General features: G+C 34.9%; 1 protein-coding gene across 1 annotated transcript in view; it reads right to left on the reverse strand.

Moving 5' to 3' along the window:
- Nucleotides 1-439: 439 nt before the first annotated feature.
- Nucleotides 440-24,373, reverse strand: part of ITGB8 (integrin subunit beta 8) — a 98,423-nt gene continuing 74,489 nt past the window's right edge. Inside the window, exons 8-14 of the mRNA XM_005908372.2 lie at nt 23,783-23,872; nt 17,159-17,293; nt 14,105-14,510; nt 11,439-11,664; nt 10,104-10,210; nt 6,311-6,474; nt 440-6,214 (exon numbers count right to left, since the gene is read on the reverse strand). Of these exons, the coding sequence (XP_005908434.1) occupies nt 6,092-6,214; nt 6,311-6,474; nt 10,104-10,210; nt 11,439-11,664; nt 14,105-14,510; nt 17,159-17,293; nt 23,783-23,872 (1,251 nt within the window). The 3' untranslated portion in view covers nt 440-6,091. The remainder of the gene's footprint in view (nt 6,215-6,310; nt 6,475-10,103; nt 10,211-11,438; nt 11,665-14,104; nt 14,511-17,158; nt 17,294-23,782; nt 23,873-24,373) is intronic.

Genomic DNA, 24,373 nt, shown 5'->3' on the forward strand with positions numbered 1-24,373 from the left:
CTATTATAAATAGAGCCTTCTCCACTAGATTAAACAAAGAAAAATCACAACCAAGGGTATTCCATAAATTTCACTTGTTTAAATGTGGCTCTGGAGAATGTGCAGTTAAAGATTATGAACATGTTATGTTTGTATCAAGGTGATGGTAGAAGCCTTTGGTTGCTAAAAAAAAAAGCCCAATTTGTTTTTTAGCTAATTTTTCAGTTCTTTGTAATTAGGATATTTCTTCTGCTCTCACCACTGGGCAGCTATGGAAGGAAAATAGATCAATGAGAATGACCTTACATCTTTATTATTGACTCTACAGTTTTCCAGTAATAGGAGCTTTTTGGAATTATATGATGTCCTCTACGGATGACAATGTATGAATGTTACTACATTTCCTTGTGTGACAGTGTGCTATTTCCTGGCAGTGCTGAGGGTCACGTAGCACACAATGATAAATAAAGAAACATTCTGTGCATTCTTAGATCTTCACATTTTTATTTTGAAACATAGAATTTCATATCGGTTAACACCTACTTTTAAACAAAATGATGCATTAATTAAATGCCTTGTCATAACTGTTATAAGCTCTGTTAGAAAAATAAACATCTCACAACAAACTACAGTATCAGCTTTTTAATAAATACATAAACCAAAGTTAGTAGTCAATCAGAATTATATGAACAGGCTCATAGTATCTAAGTGAAATTATTGTATCCCCAATTTTCTATGTCATTTAAGGCAATTTAAATTTCTGTATAATTCAAAGTCAGAAATAGTAAGAAACTTGTTTAATGACAGTTTCTTTCTTAGAACTATTTTGATTTCAAATACTTTAATTTAAAAATACACTCTATATTAAAATGTTTTCTACAGAGGCAGGAGTTGTTAAATGAAACACATAGGTATATTACTGATAATTTAAAAACATTACTAATTTTTTGCAGATTTAAAAAACTTTAATGAAGTAACTGGTAAATGTAAAATAGTTTTAAACTTATGTTAAATATATACAAAATGAATTTCTATATTAATATGTGCAAATTTATATTTTATTATAATTTAGAATTAAAATATTTTATATTCAGTATTTTAAAGAAAATCTATGTGCCATATTTGTCATTGTATGGAATTGTTATCAAAATCACATTTATCTGTGGTACAGTGTAAAGTTAGTAAAGACTTTTTTACACAAATCATACATTTCCATCCTTGATGACTGCAGTTTTTTTTTTTTTTAATTGTTGAATAGATGATTTTAACTGAAATAGGCTGTGGAGCTTAGAAACCTGATTAATAGAGATAGTTTATGAAGATAAATTTTTGTGGGAAAGTAATCCAGGTAGATAAAGGAGTAGTGTTGTTACTCTCAGGTATTTCATTGACAGCTGCCCAGATAGCTGAACAATTGTTTCATGTAAGTCAAATAATTTAAATATGCAGTTTTATGAGTCATTACATGGGCTTAAGGTGAGTTTATGAAAGCCAAAGAGAAAAATCAAACAAAAGAATAGAAAGGACATAGAAAAATAAAAATGTAAGAGGACTTTAAGGGAAAATTTCCTTACAACACTGATTGGTTGTATGATACTTTTCTTCTATCATTGACATAAGACACATAAAATGGTTCAAAATCTTAAAATTGCAAAAATTTAAATCTAAATGTGATGATTTTATGTAATATTTTTCCAGTTAATTCTGTTTAAGAGTGAGATGATCACATGAAAGTATTCTTTAGAGAGTAATAGAATAAACATTTGTTAACAAACCTGGGAGAAACTCAGTCATTCTTGTCAGTTAGGTTAGGGTTTGCTGAAGCATAAACAGAAAGTTGAAAGAGCTTTTATATAAAGGTCTGCAGGATCTAAACTCATAATCAGATGGTTAGGCTTCATGTTAAGTGGTAATGTGATTCAGATGTACTGAAAACTGACTTCACGTGTTATCGTACGTGTGTTCTTAAATATTTATATAGAAATGAATGTCTCTATACCCGTGAACATTTAGTTAAAGATGAATTAGTGTAATATTTATTTAAGTAAAATTATAAAAACTGCATCTTAGAGGCCAATAATCACAAGATATATTTCAGAGATGTTAAATTGAAAAGTAGATATCTTAGACTTAATGAAATATGAACATGTATAACCCATAATAAATTGGCCATTGAAGAATTATAAGAAAAAAGGGGAATGATCTGAAAGAATGCTAGTTTCATATTTATTTGAAAATATGTCTCAGCTTGCATTGCATTAAGTGGAGTTCTTAAGGTCAGTATAAATAAGGATAGTTGTAAATTAAATGTTAAGAGTAAATAAAATAATATAATATGCACAAGATTGAACTTCCAAGTATCTGTATTTCATTAGATACTTTTATTAAAATATATGGATCTCAAATCCCTTAAAATTGAAATAAGCTTGAACAGTTGTAAACATTTAAAATTCTCAGTTTTTAATGGGTCTTTGTTTAGGTACATAGATTCAAATGACTTTTAAAATCATTAAGAGATATTTGGAAATGAAGAACTTCATTATATTATTACAGGCAGTTATTTTTCACAATTAGGCTAATTGAACTTGAAGTTTGGGGGCAATCTCTTAGGAAAAGTGAGTAGAAAAAAAATAGGGGTAAGAAAAGGAAGGAAAAGCCATTGAGTTTAACTTATTATAAAGGTATCATAAGGAATATAATTCTATGGAGAAAAATTTTCATAATCCATCATAATTATATTTCAACATTGTATGGATGTCCATTGTCATGCATAAGAATATCTTCAATAGCGATTAAGTGTATATTCAAAATGTTTGAAATTTATTCTTTAGTGGAGTATTGCATCTGATGCATCCACTAATTTTGAGTTTTGACAAATTTGCCTCTAGAGAAATCTATTCTATGTAATCTTAGATTTTTGTATTTGTTTAAACCAAACTAAATTGAACGTTTAGGACATAATCAGAGTTTTAGTGAATTTTTGAGTCTTTCAGAGAATGTCTGTACATAAATATTAATAAATTAAAAAAAGATGCTTATAAATCCACACATATTGCAGTATAAAGATATCCCCAGAGAAGTAAAATTCATACAGTTATATTGTAGTGTATATATGGCCTATTTCTAAATCATGACGTACTTTAGGGCACAGAAATGCTGTCGTACCAAAAGAGTTGTTCAAGTTCTTAACTTCGTTAACCATTTAAAGTTTCACTACTTGTGTTTAATATCAGTGAATCTCAAAAGGCTCCTCTGGTCATATTAGTTGAAATAGGCTTTGTTTACATAAATTATTTAATCTAAGAATACCCTGTTTTCCCTTAACTTTTCATTAATTCTAACTAATCAAATATTAATTATCTCTCACAAGGAAAATATCAATTATTCAAGTAAATATAAGCTCTAAAATCTTTAAGAATTAGATCTTTAAATAAAAAAGGAAAGCACAAGACATCACAAGCATAACTGCAATCACCATCTAGCATCAAACTGCCTATCAGGAAGCTTGTCCCTTCCTATGAGAAGAGACTTGTTTCATTATAAATTAGTGCAAACTAATGAGAGTGTCCAAATATCCATCCCTTTTTTTTAAGGATTTCATTTTATTATCCTCTTTTGGATAATTCAGCCCACATAGACATTAGTTAATGAACCTTGTAATGTTTTAAAAATTCTAAATGTGTCAAAGTTTTCAGTATTTCAATGAATGGATATTTTCCACTTTTTCCTTTGGGGGCTGACAGGTATTCATTTATTTCCTTTTTTAAAAGAATGTAATGTGTGACAGGCAAGCTGCTAAAACAATTATTATGTTATCCTTGGTGATCAAAGGTATTTTACATAAGTGAGTCACAATACTGAATTATGTCAATGCCGCTGATCACTCATTCGGGGAAGGAAATACTGCTCAATTTAGCATCGTAATTGCCTGGCTTCAGGGGATGGCTGATGGAACTACTGTGTCTTTTGGTTCTGGAACAACTTATTATACATTTTTGAATCTTCTTTAGGGTGGATGGGATATAGTCTTCATCGAAATGTAGACATCTGGCACTTTGATTAACTCAAGTGCTGGAAGACAGAAAATCGGGGAAGCTGATTGTAAGAGGACATTTAAAAGGAATTTAAAACAACTTCCTTTGTTGTCATATGCAAAGCTCTGTGCTGTACACAGGACTATTTGACTTCTAGCCAATAAAATCAGAGTGAATAACTCTAAGGATATGGTAGTTGTGATGAAGTTCCTGTTAGGGAAGATAAAAGTTCATCACCTCTGTATCAAGCTCTTGGACTGAGCACTGCACGACCCCAGGGGAAATGCTGTTCACACAGCCTGTGTGAATAGACTTCTCTCTGCTGCTGCTAAATCACTTCAGTCGTGTCCGACTCTGTGCGACCCCATAGATGGCAGCCCACCAGGCTCCCCCGTCCCTGGGATTCTCCAGGCAAGAAAACTGGAGTGGGTTGCCATTTCCTTCTCCAATGCATAAAGTGAAAAGTGAAAGTGAAGTCGCCCAATCGTGTCTGACTCTTCTCGACCCCATGGACTGCAGCCCACCAGGCTCCTCCGTCCAAGGGATTTTCCAGGCAAGAGTACTGGAGTGGGGTGCCATTGCCTTCTCCGCTAGTTAGGCCATTTTGCAGTCTGTTAGAAGCTGATTAGCAGAAAGACTGGATGCCAACCATGGACAATTCGGTTTGAATTACTTTTTTCTGCTTTGTTTTAGAATTGTCATACTCATTCACTTAAGACTTCAGTAAATCACATTTAAAAATACTTGCCAATTGACTATTTTAAAGATTCAAGAGGTAGTATGACATTGTTCAGTGAGCACTGGCCTGGCAGTAAAATAGTTCTCTTTGAGTGCTGCCACTTAGTCACTGAGGGGTTTTTGAAAAATCATTTGAACTTTCTGAGCCTCAGTTCCCCTGAATAACCACAAGCGTGAATTAGCTTATTTCTAAAGATATTGTCTATTCTTCTCTAATTGTGTATTTTTAGAATTCTGGTGAGTTGGATTGAGGGGATTCAGGGAAAGAATATCCTTAGACTGCTTCAAAGGGCAAAAGTAATATAGCTTAATTTAGTTTTAATTTGAAAAATATTACTATCTGCTTTGAATAAATATTGGAGAAATAACATTCAAAACTGTGGCACTTTGCTTGAGGCAAAGTTTCTAAATATTTTGTGAATTTCAACCTGATGATTAGACAAATGAAGTGGTAAAATAATCCATCCAGTTTACCAGGTAAGAAGATCTAAAACTCTACATCAGCAAACAATGAAGCTGTTCAGATTTTGATGTTACTTGAAGTGTCCCTTATTAAACATTGAACTTTGAAAAATATTCTAATAAAGTGACATTGTATTATTATTAGTTTTTTATGGCAGTAGTAACTTAGCACTTATTAATCCAGTCATCTGTGACATATATAAACTTATCCTGTAAGAAAGAAAACCAAAATATAAAGGCAAAGAGGAAAGACTGTTAGAATTAGTATCCATCTTGTCAAAGAAAACAAACACACATGCATAAAACTACTATTTCAAAAGCAATATCCCTCAAGATTAAGGTTTTATCTGTTTATCTCTTGAACGAATGAAACACTAATCATTTATTCATCTGTCTGGTCTTGTCTGTTCACTGCTGCCAGTTGTTGAAGTGCTTGGCAACATTAGTATAACTGCATTATTCATTTGTCTGCATGTTTGGTGCAGGGATTACGGTAGCCTTGTAGTGACACAATGCCAAAACTATCTCACAGCATTGTCTCTCTGGGAAGTGTACAAATGGTGGGTACCTGTAAAGTGTAGTCAGTGCTCTTCAGATAATCTACATTCTATGCTGATCTAAATAAGTTATATATTACAGTAAAGTGCTACAATGACACTAGTATCAAACAGTAGTAAGACACATTTTTCTCTGAAAAATTCAGCAGCAGTGTGAGTCACATGATGATGAGGATGCTTGTCAGTCTTCATTCGAGTAGACAACCAGCAACTGGCATGATCTAGCAAGTTTGTCTCCTCCTGTGACTTCTAAAATAGTAAATTTTAGGAGCAATTATTTAAAATCCAGTTTCCCATAAGGTACTTTCTTTTTTTATCATTTTAGAAGTTGCACCTGAAAGTTTCATGAGCATTTAATTTGCTAATGTCCATTTTTATTTCTTCAGGTTTTTCACGTCGGTAGGTTACTGCTCTTGTGCAAACACTTTGCAGAATCAACTTGTCCTTGATAAGGAAGAAATATTATCATTAATTAAGAGCCTAAATATTGAAAGTAGACAATAACACACTGATAGTAATTCATTTTTAGAATTCACTGACCTTTTTTGAGGCTGACACCCTGTAATCTGCCGAGGACTTAATTTTATTATTATTCCATTGTAGTATCACCTGTCTAATGATCAGGACTTTAAGCAACCCAATCAAGAATGTGACTATGAAAATGATGAAAAATATTCTCAAGTAGCTTGGACTAGAGAGGCATTCTGTAAAGAAGCAAATAATACATGGTTTAAAAAACTGGAATGAGTAAATCAAAGGATTCTAACAGTAGTATTAGAAATAAATAATGTTTATCATCTCAATTAATAGGATCAGAGATATTTGCAAATCTACATTTTCAAAACGAAGGACTTCCATTGTTGTTGATTCAAAAGTAAACTAATTATTATTACACATTTATTATTCAAGTATTTTTAACAAAAAACTCTCCTTCAGAGAATAGCCACAATTAAGGTATTCAATAAGATTATTTCTTTTCAGCTTGATTCTTGTACTAACTAGAATATTTCCAAATCCTTAACTAAATGTGATTTCAACCACGACAGAGAGAAGGACAGTTTTTGTGGTATGATGTGGATCACTAAGTGGAAAATAGGATATAAGAATTATTTAACAGCTCCATGCATTAACATATGTTTTTCTTGTTATGCTTACTCCTCATTTGTTACACATCAGTAATGGAAAATAAAGTAAACATCTGCAGAAGCTAAAATTAGTACTACTCTCATAGATGAATAAATATTTCCTTTGAAACTGTAGTGTAAGTTTTCATTATTATTACACATAGCTTCTCCAGGAAATGGGAGTGTACAGTTTGGGACAATACCCAAATCTCTTTCCTCGATTGTTATTAATTTATTTTTTACTTGTCTTTTAACTAAATCTATCATATTCTGCTTCTAAAAATACCACTTTTTGTTTTTTAAGAGCAGATAATTACTAGCTGGAAAAGGAAATGCTGTATTAAGAGGGGCAGGCTAGGTCCCTGTTTTAGCACTGGACCTTTGGCAAGCTCTAGTTGGAAAGTCTACAGCCTCTGTGGCTGCCAGAGGTATTACCCTAATCTAAGAGGAACATGGTTGCATAATACACAAGTATTCCACAGAACTCATCAGCTGCCCCACACTCACAGAGTTACCTCCCAGCCTAAAGTGCCATGTGCTTTTCTGCACATTCTCCAGACTTTGGGGACTTCATCTAACTGTCTGAAAGTCTCCTTGAGAAGGCCTTTCGGGAGGCGACCTAACAAGACTTAGAAAAGCAGTCACCCAGTCATGAGTGATTTCTGTTTGAATTCCCCCGGATGACCAAGCATGCTCTTAAACAGCCAAGAATTCAGTAAAAAGGGCAAGGGCTCATCTCCAAGTGGGAAGACTTAGAGCCAGTTTTTTGTTTTTTTTTTTTCATCATAATATTAAGGTTCCTTGAAAGAAGTGCTAAAAGGAGACTGGAGGACAACTAATTGGAGTAGAAGCACCAAATCCAAGTGTGAGTCCCCCAGTGTTATGGTCTCATACATAGAGAGAATCCAAGATGCTCTATTAAAAGGTGTTACCTTTGGTAGTGCCCAGGTTCGTGACATGCACGCCTTTCATTTCCCTTGGCCAACTTAGAATAGTAATCAGCTAAGGGGGCGCGTGGCTTGATCTCACTTTCTGGCTTCTTTCCTAGTAGGAGTTTAGCCAGGAAAAGCAAAATAACCCTTTAAGTGTGATCAAGTGGATAGATAATAGAGGTGGTTAACAAATGCCCTTTTTCCTCTCCTTGCACCAGAGTTGTGAAGGGGAGGGGAGCCCTCTAGCTATTAATACTAATACATTTTATAAATATTTCTAATGGTTTAGGGTGGAAGACATTTTCAGGATTCAAACCTGTATGCATTTAAAAATTTTTAATTTTGGAGAACCAAAAATTTAGCTCCAGCCATGCCTCTTTTCTTAGTTTAGGTCAAGCAAGGGATTTTCCTAAGGAGCTTTAAGGGAATACATTTTGTTAGCCACACTTAGGTCAAAATAGGTTTATTTACTTAACATAATAAATTACATGTTGACAGTCAGTGCTCTATTTATTAGAAAAGGCACTTGGCTTTTGGGTGTGATTGTTGCAGCCCCATCTGGCAGCACATGGGCTCTTTTCAAATCTAAATTTATTATGGGCTAAGGTTAGTATGGATATCAGGGGAGAGGAAACAAAACTCTGGAGAAAGTTTATTCTTCTGTGCAATCTCTCTAAGACCTAGAATTATTCTTACAGGTTGGAAGAGAGACCAGAAATAATAGTAGCAGTAGGAATGTTCTCAATGAATACATAATTTCAGGCTTCATTTCGAATTCTTATATAGTTTAACATCTTAAACCTGAACAAAAGGAAGGCACTGGCATTTGGGTTCTAGTTAACTTTTGTCCAAAATGGTCTTTGAATGTAGAGTTCACATGTTTCTTTCATTCATGTATCATCTTTTAAATTTTTTTAATGTTCACTGGCTTAATTTACACAGCTCTTTGAGGTTGATATTATTTTCATTTTATAGATGAGAAAACTGAGGCTCAGGGAAATTTTGTAAGATGGTTAATACTGCTTAGCTACTATTAAGAGTATCAGTAAACATGCTTAAGCCAAGGTCTTCAGACTAAAATTTCCATACCATTTCCATTGTGCCATCTTTATATTTATTCACCGTGGAAAAAAAGCTGTGCTCTGCTCTGTTGTGTCTGACTCTCTGCAGCCCCATGGACTGTAGCCTACCAGGCTCCTCTGTCCATGGAATTTTCCAGGAAAGAGTACTGGAGCAGGTTGCCATTTCTTACTCCAGGGGATCTTCCCAACCCAGGGATGGAACCCATATCTCTTGCATCTCCTGCATTGGCTAGAAGATTCTTTACCACTAGGGCCACCTGGGAAGCTCTCATTCAACTCTAGATTATATTTGCATCAGAATGAAAATTATTGCCTTTTGAAGGAAGGAATTGCCTTTTGAAGTTATATACTTCTCAAAAGCAGATCATTACTACCTAGAATTTTTTTTTTTTTGCATCACCTGAAACATGAAAGTAAATGTTAGTTTCACATGAGGAAGCTTATGACCGGATGCAGGTTTGGGTTGTGGAGGATAATTATGGCTCCATAGACCGGAGAGTTGATGCTTTCGAACTGTGGTGTTGGAGAAGACTCTTGAGAGTCCCTTGGACTGCAAGGAGATCCAACCAGTCCATTCTAAAGGAGATCAATCCTGGTGTTCTTTGGAAGAACTGATGCTAAAGCTGAAACTCCAATACTTTGGCCACCTCATGCAAAGAGTTAACTCATTGGAAAAGACTCTGATGCTGGGAGGGATTGGGGGCAGGAGGAGAAGGGGATGACAGAGGATGAGATGGCTGGAACGCATCACTGACTTGATGGACGTGAGTCTGAGTGAACTCTGGGAGTTGGTGATGGGCAGGGAGGCCTGGCGTGCTGCAATTCATGGGGTCTCAAAGAGCTGGACACGACTGAGCGACTGAACTGAACTGAACTGAGACCTTGTCTTTAAAGGTGAAATGGACTCTACATAGGAAACGCCTATTCTTGGCTCATGAGGTCTCTCAAGAAAATCTGTTTGGTGTAATTCCATGGAGTTGCATAGCATGTGAATTTAGCTGGGTAGTTGAGATGAGAGATCGAACAGTTTAGTCATACCATGGCAAATATCCTCAAACGGTTTTATAGAGTACCATTTCTGGGAGACTGTAAACATTGAAGCAGTTATTTCTTTTTTTTAGGATGGTTGAGCTTTTTGGGAGAACATGGTTCTCTACAGATACTTCAGGACTTTGATTATTAAACTTTTGTTTACCTGATGTTTGGTCCACATAATGCTGTTCTTTGAGAGCACATGAAGTTTTACACCGATCAAGTATAGCTTGAGACAGATTGTGAGGGTGAAGGCATTGCACACAATTCCTATAAGGGGAAATAGAAGTGAAAACGTTTAATTCTTTAAAAGGTTGTAGCTTGTAGTATTTTCTGTAAACAATAAAATGTCCAAATAGGGTACTTTTTTAGGACAGCAGACTTGTTAAACTGGGAAAGAGACCTGTGACATTTATTTGTAATCTTGGCTGAATTTAATACCAAGCAAAATTACATTCTAGCCACTTAAAATATTGTAATGTATAAAATCAACATAATGATATTTTTTGTATTGAAAATAAAATTTCTAGGAAAAGAATAAGATAGTCTTACTATAAAATCAAAAACAAAACCAGCCAGCACAGCTGTTTTAGAAAATGAATATTATGATACTACTAGAAAAATTTTGCAATGAATATACAGTTCAAATTCTGATTGAGTTGACTAGAAATACCTCCATCATTATCTTCCTAATGAGTTACATAACCTCTTATGCATAATTGTGAAAACTGGAGAATATCTTTTAAAAAATGAAAAAAACAAATTGTAAGCCAGTTATATTTTGAGTAGTTGTCTTTGAGCAGTTAATTACTGGCACAAAACAACAATGCTGCCATTATTTAATATAACCTTTTACTTATCCATCACTTCTTTCTAGAGTGCTTCATAGCTACTACTCTTTTATCTTTAAAAGAATAAAAATAAAACAATAATAACAGGTAACATTTATTCTATGATTACTGTGCACCAAGTACAAAAGTTTAGGGCTTTTTTGCATGAACATCTAATTTAATTATTTCACAGAATTATAGCACAGTATTATTATTATCTGCATTTTTGATATCATGAAACTAAGGCGCAGAGAATTTAAACAATTTTGTCCTAGATCAAAAAGCTAATTAATAGTAAGCTGGGAAGCAGCCAGCTCCTAAATCATAACATTGTACATCTTAAACTTACACAAGATTATCCATCAATTACATCTCAAGAAAGCTGGGGGGACAGCCCCACTGAATCTTTATTAACACTGAATATTATTCTTTAAAAAAAAACTTTCAAAAAAGGCAGTGAATACCTAGATAAATTCTCATGCATGATCCAAGATTGGAGTCTAAGTCTTCTAATTCCTAAATTCCTCATTCTGTTCTTTTTTAGCATGATGATAATTTGTCTGGAGAAGATCCAGCAACTTTTTGGTTAAGGTAGGCAAAACAGCAAAGATTCAACATGGCTAAATGAAGGACTGTTTTACGTAGGTTTGGAACCAGAAAACACATACCAGTTTTCACTGCAGCCTGTGTGACATGTGGGACAATGTTCACAGAAACGGCCGATGCTCCTGGGATCAGTGCACTCACACCTGCCACATACACATGTGCCTCTCCCACTACACACTTGGCCCTTTGGACTGACACAGAGCTGGGCAGATGCAGATGGGCACTGGCAGCGATCCCCTTCCCAGCCCCTGAAGCACTGGCATCTGCCGGCCTCACACTCTCCATGCCCTGCAACAAAGATACTCCGAGATCTAAGTTACCGAGATCACTGACTTTGTGAAGCATTTCCAAACATGAATTTCCCTTCCATCCCATGGAAACACACTGACAGTCAAGTGAATGGAAGCAGCATCATTTTCTATTTGTCTGACATAAACAATCCCAGGACTTAGGACTGACTATTTTTAAAGCTGTCCTATTGTAGATAATCTCCCCATGCTAATCTATTGTGCTGACAGTTGTGAATTCTGCCCTGCTGCAGTGGCTGCCCAGCTACTTGAAGGTCACTGTATATTCAGTTCTAAAGTAAAAAGACACAGATATAAAGAAGTAACAGAGGCTGAAGTAATGTTGTCTGATTTGAAATTAGAAAGAAAGGAGTATTTTATGAATAGCTTCCATAATTTTCTCTCCTAGTCGCTCATTATTGCTAAGGGCCTGGGATAACTTTGCATGTCCATTGGGCAAACTCTTCTAAGAGCTTCAGTTCTGCTAGTGCCTTGATTAAAGATGAGATCTCCAGGGAAGTTGAAATAATCCTTTCACATCTTCAGCACATTATGTAGCAGGTTAGTGGTGCATGTCTTAATAAGGTATGTTGTGAAATGTTATTAGGTGGTAAATGAGAGAAAGCAAGAGAGAAATCAGGGTGGTATGTTTGTGCATGTTGGAGTTGAGGAAGAACACTGATTATACTTAGTTAAGTGGGTTTTAGCCTGTAGAAAGTAGCCAAAATTTAATATGTTAATGTGAACTATAAATTTTCAAGAGAGGGTACATTTTCAGGGCTGTATAATGTTTTTCAAGTTTATCTGACCAAAGACTTTTCCTTCCTTCCTTTTTTCCTTCCTTTCTTCTCCCTCCCTCCTCCTTCCCTTCCTTTTCTTTGTTCCCTCAATTTCTGGCTTATGCCCTCTCTCCTTTTATTGTGGAGCATCTTACAGTGTAACTGTTCCATAGCCTCTACTGTTGGATCAGCTCAATTTGTTAACTGTAAAATTAATGATATCCAGGCCAAGCAAATGCCTGCCAGACTCAATTGTCTATATACGGGCTACATGCCTAATACTAGCCCGCTGATCTGTGAACATGTGTTATTATTTTCAAAGGACCTTAGTGAAGAAAATACTTGTCAGCCTACAGTTTGTGGTTATAATTTATATACAAATAATTCAAAGCAGATTCTCAATTTCCTCTGTAACAGTAGTTATCATAGTCATGTAGAAGGACCAATACATTGATTTTTAATATTTTACTGTTAACAGAGACTGGGATTCTCAGTGTCTCAACATTTCAGACTTCATTGAGAGCTTGACAGCTATAGAAAATGATGACCTCAGAATTCTTTCTCTTCCCTGTCCCAATCAGTTTTAGCACTGAAAAACTTAGACAATAATTATGGGTTTATTCTAAAGTCATCTATAACCCCTTCTACCTAGATGCCAAGTACAGCTGAATAAATTTTTTAGAATATAAAATATTATGTGCATAAGATATAAAGGAAATTTTCCATCCCATGTTTATGTGAAATAGGGCACATTTTTTATTTATACAAGAATAAAAACGTATTTTGTGTATGTTTATTACTTTCCATAAGCTTACTACAATGAAATATTTCATGTTATCAATAATTTAATATTTGCTTACCAAAATGCAAACATTAAAAAGGTACTTTAATAATAAAAGGATTTAGTACACTACCATAGAAAAATTAATTAATTAAATAAGTATTTTGCATTAATTTTCAAATGTTGCATATATTTTCTAGAATTTAACCTCTAGGTGGCAGTAAACTGAATTAGCCAAAACATACTTTTGATATTTTTTGTTTTAAATTATTTCATTTTAAATTTTGGTCTGTATGTGGCCTCTGGACTAATCTTGATTTTTTTATAAAACCTGTATTTTCTTGAAGAGTACTGTCCTTTGACAATTCTGTTGCTGGTATTCCAAAAATAAAGTAGACAGGTTTATATACTACAGATTTATAATGCCATCTCTAATAACACATTAAGAATTTTACAGTGAATTGAAAGTATATTTTTATAGCTAACTATCCTCTGAACAAGATGAGGGGAGTGACCATTTATGTGGATAAATCAGAGTCTTCTAGAAGAATACCCAGATTATAGAAAATCTGTCAGACATTGTCAGTAATTTCCTTTTCTGGTATATGTCTTTACAAGGTCACAGCATTCTTGAAAATAATAACTAATTTTTGGTTTTAATTTTTAAGTATTTCCTGTACAAAATAATTTAAACTATAAATATCAGAATTATGTGCAGTATATTTGTGGCTATGTCCTAATTTCACAGACTTTGAAAGTTTAAATATCAGATTCAGATTCATGGTTGGTAATTATAAAGGTGTGATTTAAAGATACTTTAACATATATGCTAGCTTAATATACAACTATATAAATAACTGCATGTACATATTTATACTCACCAGCACACAGATTTCCATGATGATATGGACAAGAAAAGTCATCCTTTTCACAGTATTTTCCATACACTTTTCCAAACTTAATTTTGTGACATAAACATTTCCCACAAATGCAAACTCCTCTACCGCTGCAAACAGGTTGATCCTTGTGTGACTTGCAACTTTCAGAAGGAAATGTATCCTCATCAATATGACATTTATTCTCATCACACTGGAAGCACTTGGCATCTAGAAAAGTTTCTTCTACACACTTTCTTTTAGGTCCTCTGCTGTCATCACACTGACAGCTGCAATTTCTGTGTATATGAATTTTAGTGGTTTCATTGAAACCAATAGGTTTGATGATTGCATAGCTCTTTCCTCCTGTGACATCACATTTTTCCATTGTAACTGTTACATTGAAAAGAACCTAAATTTGTGGGTGAGAGGGAAAAAATACATTTATATACTTTGTTTTTATTACTAATATTATATATGTTAATGATATTTTAAGTCAATATTATACCATCTATAAGAAATTAATATTTATAAATTACACATGCATTCTTTTTTCATATGTAGACATAACATTACCTTTTAATTTCATTTTATTTCCTTATTAAGGAACTGGAGAGTTAAAGGATACAATGACTGAGACTTGCCTATCATGCGCCATTAAATGGACATGGATTCAAACCTATTTGAAAGGTATCTACTTCTAATCATTCATTTATATCCTCAGATGATTTCTTAGCAAACTTGAGAGAGAATAGACCATTTTCTAGATCCAGTCCTTAACTTGTGGAGTTACGACAAATATTTGGCATTAGAGATAGATCAAATAAACTGAAGTCAAGGGCTTCTGCTCTACTGGTTTAAAACCCTGAAATGAACAATTGTCAAATGAACAATTTTTATTTTTTTCTCTTTTCCTAGAGCCCAAGTAAAGTTTTGGAGTTAAATTTTAGTTTACACATAATGTTAAGAGGAAAACATGGGGCTTTCCCTGATGTTACTCAAGGGAAAGAGATTTAGGACTCTCAACTTTAAAGTCCTAAGATCTCAATACAAGGTCATACATTTTTCTCAGTGGAGATGTTAGTCTGCAACTAATGATCTGGCCTGGCAGGAATTGGTTTCCCCCATGAAACTACATAATTGCTTTCTCTTGCCAAATTCTTCTCAGTTTTTTCTCCACAACACAATTGGCTTAGTGTGTGTATTTATATTTGTTAACTCATCTTATAATCTTCAGGTAATTTGGCAAACAAGGTTTATAGTTTTCTTCCATGTTAGACTGAGATATATTACAATTTAAAAATAATTTGTGCTAAGCTTTTTGGTCGGGATGGAGATAGATTAGGTAAATAGATATGGATGGATATATATATATGTGTGTATATATATATATGGAGATATATATATATATGACTATATAGAGATTTCCTCTTTCTTATGTATATAGATTATAGATATCCATCCCAACAAAAAAGCCTAACATAAATACATATACACACAAGCACAAACACACACACACAATAAGAAAGATCTAAATTTAGGTTTATATGTTATCTATATCCATGCAGAATTAGAATTAGTCTCATAATATTAAAATCAGTACAACTGAGGTCAGACTTGAAATGTTTTTTTCTCTTTAAAATATTAAGGAGTAACAGGTTGTAAGATAATGTGGTCACTGCCAAAATTAAGTAGAGCAAAACTTGGGATTTCTATAATTAAGAGGTCAAATGACTCTTCTTGACAGTCAAACTGTTTATACCACTTTGTTGAAAATGAGGGAAAAAAGGGATGTAGACAAAGAAAAAGAAGTAAGCTAAACCATTCTGCCAAAATTGATTTTGAAAGAAAGAGCTTATTCTAAGAGGGTAATCCTTTCTCAAAAAGTAATAACTGCATTATTTTTTTGGGAGCACAAAAGAAAAAGTTTCTCTATATTCAGTGTAAATAAAACATATTTTTTGTAAACTGGTATAAAATGTCTTTTGGACAAAATTCAAGGAGTGATTATGGAGAAGCCAACAGAACTTGAATTTGAAATAATTAATTTCAAATATACAGTTTGTTGGAGCAACTGTACTATCTGCAGATTCTAAACTTCCCAAGAGGGAAAAGTACATTCTAACTAGAAAGAAAGGAAGATTCTCTTTTATTCAATCTTATTAACAGAATAGTAGTATTTTTAATCTTTCAATAGCTCTTTCTGTATAGCATGATATTAAAATAATTAATAACATCATAGAACCTTAGAGATGGATGGAAGAGTGATTAGAATATTCTAGTTCAAGTTATTTATTTAAAAATGAAGCAACTGATGCCTCACTGAGGTAAATGACTCACTGAAAATCACTTTGTTCTACAAGAATTTCTTTTTAAAGTATATTTCTGTGTGTTTACTCTCTCTTGTGCAAATCCTGGGAGAATCCCTATCTTCCATTGTCCTATTTCCTCATGCTGCTATAATCTGAGTCTCTTTTCCATATTTCATTCCTTTTTAGTTAAATGATGACACTTCTTTTTATTGTTGTCCTTAACAAATTTCCCTACTTCCTAGATCGTTATATTGAGATAATATAAGTGTCCTGGGACAGTCACAAAGTGAAAGATTTTATAATTCTTAATCCTTATCAACAGCTCCATCACTCCCATTCTTCTGTATTGCTTTTACCCTCAGCTTTCACATTTACTCTGAGAATTTTCAGATTTGAAACAAAAAGGTATTAGCATAATATAAGAAGAGACACTTATTGTTCCAGAAGATGTGATTTCCTAACATATACTGGCTGTGTCATCAATAATAATAAAGTTATTATTATTAAATAAGTATTTAATATGATACATATTTATTTTAAAATAAGTACTAGAGAATTTGAGAGAACAGTCAGTGGAGTTACAACAAGTAGGAATTTTAGGAATAGACAATGAAAGTTACTTTGAAGTGTAAATGAGATTCTTAAGATCAGTAGTAAGCAAAGTTTTCAGAATGGTTTGAGTTTTCTGTGAGAAAGCATGCCAAACAAGTTAATTTACTTTAAATCGGAAAAATGCACACCCACATACTTCATCATTGCTTGTCACATTTCCGCATCCGTCTGTGCCTGGCTTTCTGGTCCCATCTGGACAAATGGCAGTAATGTTAAAGTAGATGCCTTTTACCTGGTTTTCCACCTGAACTTTCACTTCTGAAATGAGTTTCTGCAGAGATGACATTTTTTAGTTGTATACTATAGCAGTTTCAAATGTAAGCAACTAAACAAAAGTCAAGTTTATCATATCATTCTAGATTTAATTTTTTAACTAAATCAAAGAGTCTGCCTTTATAAAATCTTGATTAAAAACAGTATTTCCACATAATGACCTAGCTACATTTGAAATACATAAAAAAAATACTAAAGGATTAGATTATCTGTGTTCAAACTGCTCTATTTTTTTCACGTATTTCCATGACTGCATTTTGATCACTTCAGAGACATTTCTCACTCGGCCTGTGTTACAAAAATAATCATTTTAATCCAATAATATTTATATTTTGTGACAAAATTTGAAGAAAGCATTGAGAATACATACACAATATGATACATCATAGCACATAAATCTTAACAGCTTAAAATCTGGAACACGCTTCTGACATGTACTGCTATTAAAACAACATTTCAGTTTCAGATACTTAAGACTATCATGGAATCTAAAATGTCTTACTGATACAGAATTGAAAGGTAAATTTTGTGGAGGCCATTTCTATACTGTAGGTATAAGAAATACCTGCCAGTTATGGCCCTGTAAATTCTCCAAGAATGGCCTAGGATTTTTGCCAAATCCCTGGAGCTTGCTTATTGTTTCAGTTCTTAATACTGAAATAGGGCCTCTTACTGGGCAGAAAATCATTCACTCATTTATTCACTTATATATACAGTCATTCAAAAAACATGTATGTATTGCCAATTATGCTGATTATGTGTATCAAGCACATCCTAATTTCTTCCCATCTCAGTTCCAAAAGTTATAGCTATATTAAATATATTCTGTAGATCTGTGTGAATTTCATCTGATAAAACTTAGAGTCTACCACATGCAAAAATCCTTAACTTATTTTTGTAAACAAAAGGAAAGGGAAAAGATGAAGTATGTAAGAAAAGGAGTGAGCAACATGGTACTAAGGAAAAAGATATCCCCATGGCTTCCAATTCTTTACTTGAGTAATTTTTCTTTTTCAACTGTATAGTCAACAAAGAGATTAATAACTGATCATGGAATTATAGTAGTAAATCCTTAGAGTAAAATACTTCCTCAAATTAGTAAATTCTATTTGAATTAGGTAAGACTATATGAGTCACATTTTTTATCAACCAGAGAATCCATACATTGTAATCACTTAATTAAACAGTTTCAGGAAAAAATAGAAAACTTCTCCTGCTCAGTCATGTCTGACTCTTTGTCACCCGATGGACTGTAGCCCACCAGGCTCCTCTGTCCATGGGGATTCTCCAGGCAAGAATACTGGAGTGGGTTGCCATTTCCTTCTCCAGAGGATCTTCCCAACCTAGGGATTGAACCTACATCTCTTGTGTTGCAGGTGGATTCTTTACTACTGAGCCACCTGGGGTTCCCAGGTGGATGGTATACTAATGGTATTGATATGGTGATGATTTGACAAATCAGAAGGAAATTCTGAATACCATCAGTGTTCTTTTTGCCCTTTTGAAATCCTGTTTCCCTTAAAACCTTAAGCTAGTTATATCAGTGTTTTTTCAAGCATGATATGAAGACAAATATCTAAAATTTTGCCCAGTTTTGAGATTAAGAAATTGTTTGACAGTCTTTTTTTTTTCTTTTTTTAAAAACGAATTTATTTATTTTAGTTGGAGGCTAGTTACTTTACAATATTGTGGTTGTTTTTGCCATATATTGTCATGAATTGGCCATGGGTAAGAAGAGATGGCAAGAATACACAGAAGAACTGTACAAAAAAGATCTTCATGACCCAGATAATCACGATGGTGTGATCACTGACCTAGAGCCAGACATCCTGGAATGTGAAGTCAAGTGGGCCTTAGAAAGCATCACTACGAACAAAGCTAGTGGAGGCGACGGAATTCCAGTTGAGCTATTCCAAATCCTGAAAGATGATGCTGTGAAAGTGCTGCCCTCAATATGCCAGCAAATTTGGAAAACTCAGCAGTGGCCACAGGACTGGAAAGGTCAGTTTTCATTCCAATCTCAAAGAAAGGCAATGCCAAAGAATACTCAAACTACCGCACAATTGCACTCATCTCACATGCTAGTAAAGTCATGCTCAAAATTCTCCAAGCCAGGCTTTAGCACTATGTGAACCGTGAACTTCCTGATGTTCAAGCTGGTTTTAGAAAAGGCAGAGGAACCAGAGATCAAATTTCCAACATCTGCTGGATCATGGAAAAAGCAAGAGAGTTCCAGAAAAACATCTATTTCTGCTTTATTGACTATGCCAAAGCCTTTGACTGTGTGGATCACAATAAACTGTGGAAAATTCATCAAGAGATGGGAATTCCAGACCACCTGATTTGCCTCTTGAGAAATTTGTATGCAGGTCAGGAAGCAACAGTTAGAACTGGACATGGAACAACAGACTGGTTCCAAATAGGAAAAGGAGTTCGTCAAGGCTGTATATTGTCACCCTGTTTATTTAACTTATATGCAGAGTACATCATGAGAAACGCTTGACTGGAAAAGGACAAGCTGGAATCAAGATTGCCGGGAGAAATATCAATAACCTCAGATATGCAGATGCTGCTGCTGCTGCTGCTAAGTCGCTTCAGTCCTATCCGACTCTGTGCGACCCCATAGACGGAAGCCCACCTGGCTCCCCCGTCCTTGGGATTCTCTAGGCAAGAACACTGGAGTGGGCCGCCATTTCCTTCTCCAATGCGTGAAAGGGAAAAGTGAAAGTGAAGTCACTCAGTCGTGTCCGACTCTTAGCGACCCCATGGACTGCAGCCTACCAGGCTCCGCCATCCATGGGATTTTCCAGGCAAGAGTAATGGAATGGGGTGCCATTGCCTTCTCCTTATGCAGATGGCACCACCCTTATGGCAGAAAGTGAAGAGAAACTAAAAACCCTCTTGATGAAAGTGAAAGTGGAGAGTGAAAAAGTTGGCTTAAAGCTCAACCTTCATAAAACGAAGATCATGGATCTGGTCCCATCAGTTCATGGGAAATAGATGGGGAAGCAGTGGAAACAGTGTCAGACTTTTTCTGGGCTCCAAAATCACTACAGATGGTGACTGCAGCCATGAAATTAAAAGACGCTTACTCCTTGGAAGGAAAGTTATGACCAACCTAGATAGCATATTCAAAAGCAGAGACATTACTTTGCCAACAAAGGTTCGTCTAGTCAAGGCTATGGTTTTTCCTGTGGTCATGTATGGATGTGAGAGTTGGACTGTGAAGAAGGCTGACTGCCAAAGAATTGCTGCTTTTGAACTGTGGTGTTGGAGAAGACTCTTGAGAGTCCCTTGGACTGCAAGGAGATCCAACCAGTCCATTCTGAAGGAGATCAGCCCTGGGATTTCTTTGGAAGGACTGATGCTAAAGCTGAAACTCCAGTACTTTGGCCACCTCATGTGAAGAGTTGACTCATTGGAAAAGACTCTGATGCTGGGAGGGATTGGGGGCAGGAGGAGAAGGGGATGACAGAGGATGAGATGGCTGGATGGCATCACTGACTTGACGGACATGAGTCTGAGTGAACTCTGGGAGTTGGTGATGGACAGGGAGGCCTGGTGTGCTGCAATTCATGGGGTCGAAAAGAGTCAGACATGACTGAGCAACTGATCTGATCTGATCTGATATCAGGTATCCACCATCCTGAATCCCCTTCCCTCCTCCCTCCCCAAGTTTCAGACAGTATTAAGCTTGCCTTTTAATATCTAACAGGTGCAGAGACAGACTTTATTTTTTATGAAGTGTAATTCCTTTTATTCAATATAATTTATTTTTTATTTCAGTTAAATTAAGGTTAAGTATATATTTAATATGTATAGTTTTAAATTAGTTTTTATTTAGTTTTAATTTTTATATAGTTTTAATTTTGATGGCAACGTAAAGGATAAAAAATAAAATGCAATCACATTCACCATGTACTAAATTTGTATGTAATTTTACAAAAGTCTTAAAAATGAAATGCAAAGAATTACAAAGTAGAATAAAATATTAGTTTTTTTCTTCAATGAATGAATGGTTTCTGTTGGACTGTGAAGATGAAATGAATTTTCAGAAAAAATTTTAAAGTACAGACATATAAAATTATAACAGAATCCCAGCTTAAGGATGTTCGTTAGAGTTTTTGTTGATTTTGTTAGTATTTTCAAAATTGTTTAAGGTTAATCAGAACTACAATTAGATAATGCATACAGACCTAACCTAGCAAATAAAGAACATGAAAAAAAAAAGCTATTGTTTCCTTTTCCATGGGTCTAATTTGATACATAGGAAAGTTTATCAACCTATATTTTTTCTAAGGGGTTATATGTGGGTTCATATTATGAAAAATAGGGTGACTTCAAATACTGTAAGCTCCTTTCTTATTTTGATTATCCTTGGGAGCAAACTACTGTTGTAGTTGTAATGAGTTGTACACAGGTTTGATTTTCCTAGTTAAGATGTCCCTCCAGTCCTATTAATGCTTTCTTTTTGGTAACATTGATAAAAAAAATTGTAATTAAAGATGCTTTTCCTATTTCATCCAACATAGTCTTGTTGGACATAGAACAATTACTTGCAAAACAAACAAACAAAAAACCTTGCAAGATTTGTTTTCCTTTTAAAGAAAGAAAGTTTAAACAAGTCCTTCACTTTCTATTCTGTATCCACTTCTGCCTTTTTCTTTTGTACCTGAGTTGAAAGCAGATGTTCCATGAAGAAAATGTGAAGCCTGAGATTTCTAACAATACTTGGGCTACTGTTAATACAGTTCAACTCTACTGTGTCAGGAAGGCAATAAGAGAATTTGAAGAAGTGAGAGTTTGTCAATAGCACATAAATTCAAGATAGAACAAAGCATATCTTTGAACACCATGTGAAAAAAGAAAACAGACTATATAATACAGAAGGAAGCACCTGAAAGTTAGAATTTAGGAAAACCTAGGTTCTGGTTCTGCTTCTTTTGCTTGTTAGCTGTTTGACCTTTGGTTAATTTGCTTAGCTTCTTTGAAATTCTACAAATACACAATGGGAGTACTAATACTGCCTTATAGGTTGGTTGAATGGATTGAATGAGGTCATGTATGGAAAATAACTAGTTTGTAGTGGTATTAAACGGAGAAGGCAATGGCACCCCACTCCAGTACTCTTGCCTGGAAAATCCCATGGACAGAGGAGCCTGGTAGGCTGCAGTCCATGGGGTCGCTAGGAGTCGGACACGACTGAGCGACTTAGCAGCAGCAGCAGTGGTATTAAAATAACAGTTACTGATTTTACAGTGTCCTAAAAGAGATTATTCTATCCAGGAATGACCTAGGTTAAGAGTAGAGCAAAAGAGACACTGATGTATAGAACAGTCTTATGGACTCTGTGGGAGAGGGAGAGGGTGGGAAGATTTGGGAGAATGGCAATGAAACATGTAAAATATCATGTAGGAAACGAGTTGCCAGTCCAGGTTCGATGCATGATGCTGGATGCTTGGGGCTGGTGCACTGGGACGGCCCAGAGGGATGGTATGGGGAGGGAGGAGGGAGGAGGGTTCGGGATGGGGAACACATGTATACCTGTGGCGGATTCATTTTGATATTTGGCAAAACTAATACAATTATGTAAAGTTTAAAAATAAAATAAAATTAGAGGAAAAAAAAAAAAGAGTACAGATATTTCTTTAACTTTGTATTTAGCACCTACTCTTCACAACTTGGGAACAGCGTACAACTGTCATCTCAATAAAATAGTGTATCTCTTAAGGTAATTCTTTGAATCAAACTGAACAACCCAGTGATGATCTAGGACACCCTAACAAAATTCTCCTAGTAGTCTCCATATCTCAGTTCATTTTTTTCTGGAAAGTTGCTATTTAAATAACACAGTAGATTGATTATGGCACTGGAAATTATGATATTTCTTGGTAATAAAGTATATTCTATGGCTGTGACTTGGTGACTCTCAGAACATTTAATAAGGAAGGAAATTTAGTAGTCTTTAGCTCAAGAAGGCAATGGCACCCCACTCCAGTACTCTTGCCTGGAAAATCCCATGGACGGAGGAGCTGGTGGGCTGCAGTCCATGGGGTCGCTAAGAGTCGGACACGACTGAACGACTTCACTTTCACTTTCCACTTTCTTGCATTGGAGAAGGAAATGGCAACCCACTCCAGTGTTCTTGCCTGGAGAATCCCAGGGACAGGGGAGCCTGGTGGGCTGCCGTCTATGGGGTTGCACGGAGTCGGACATGACTGAAGCGACTTAGCAGCAGTAACAGCAGCTCAACCTGAATTTAGTAAACTGTGTCAAAGGACATAGTGAAACACAGAAAGCTGAAATGACTTTACCAAGGTTCTGTAACTAGTTAGTGATAGAGCCAGGGCTAACTCAGGTTCCTAATTCCTAATCTAATGTTTTTCCACCACTCCTCTCAAGATGATAGAGCATTAGTTTGTACCTTGCTATAGAAATTGGGATTAAAAGTTTATTTGAAAAAAAAAATTGTACAATATATACATACCTGATAGGCTTCTACAACCAGATTATTGAGGTTTGCAGCCTTTGATTCTATTTCACCAGCAATGGTGCCAGGCAAGAGGGGTAGAAGGTCCTAGAAAACATACCAATAGCATTCACTAAATTACAACTATGTACAGTGGCTTAGCAATCAAGAAATATTTAAAAATCTTACAGGTATCAATGGAAGATGAGTCATTGCATGAATAAAAAAGTTAAAACACAAGAAAAAATATAAGCAACTAACTAAAGCAGCTAAAACATATATACCTGAAACGATATGTATTTGTATGTGCATGAGTGTGTGTGAGTACCCAAGTTACATGCTAACTTAAACCTTAAAGTATAGACCACAGAACCTGGTCCCAAGAGATTTTAAAATGAAAACGGTTCTGAGGGCAAATAAATTTGATAAGTTCTGCATATGGTTTCTTCTACATAGAGACTCAAAATGTATACCCCTGCAATTCAGAAATAATTTAGCATTATTATAATAATTCCACATTCTCTAACATTTACTTAATTACAAAACTGTTTTCTCATGTAACGTAAATATTTTGCAGAACTGCTTTTCCATGGAGCGGTCTTTAGGACA

Source organism: Bos mutus, chromosome 4 (genome assembly GCF_027580195.1).
Source record: "Bos mutus isolate GX-2022 chromosome 4, NWIPB_WYAK_1.1, whole genome shotgun sequence".
NCBI lineage: Eukaryota > Metazoa > Chordata > Mammalia > Artiodactyla > Bovidae > Bos > Bos mutus.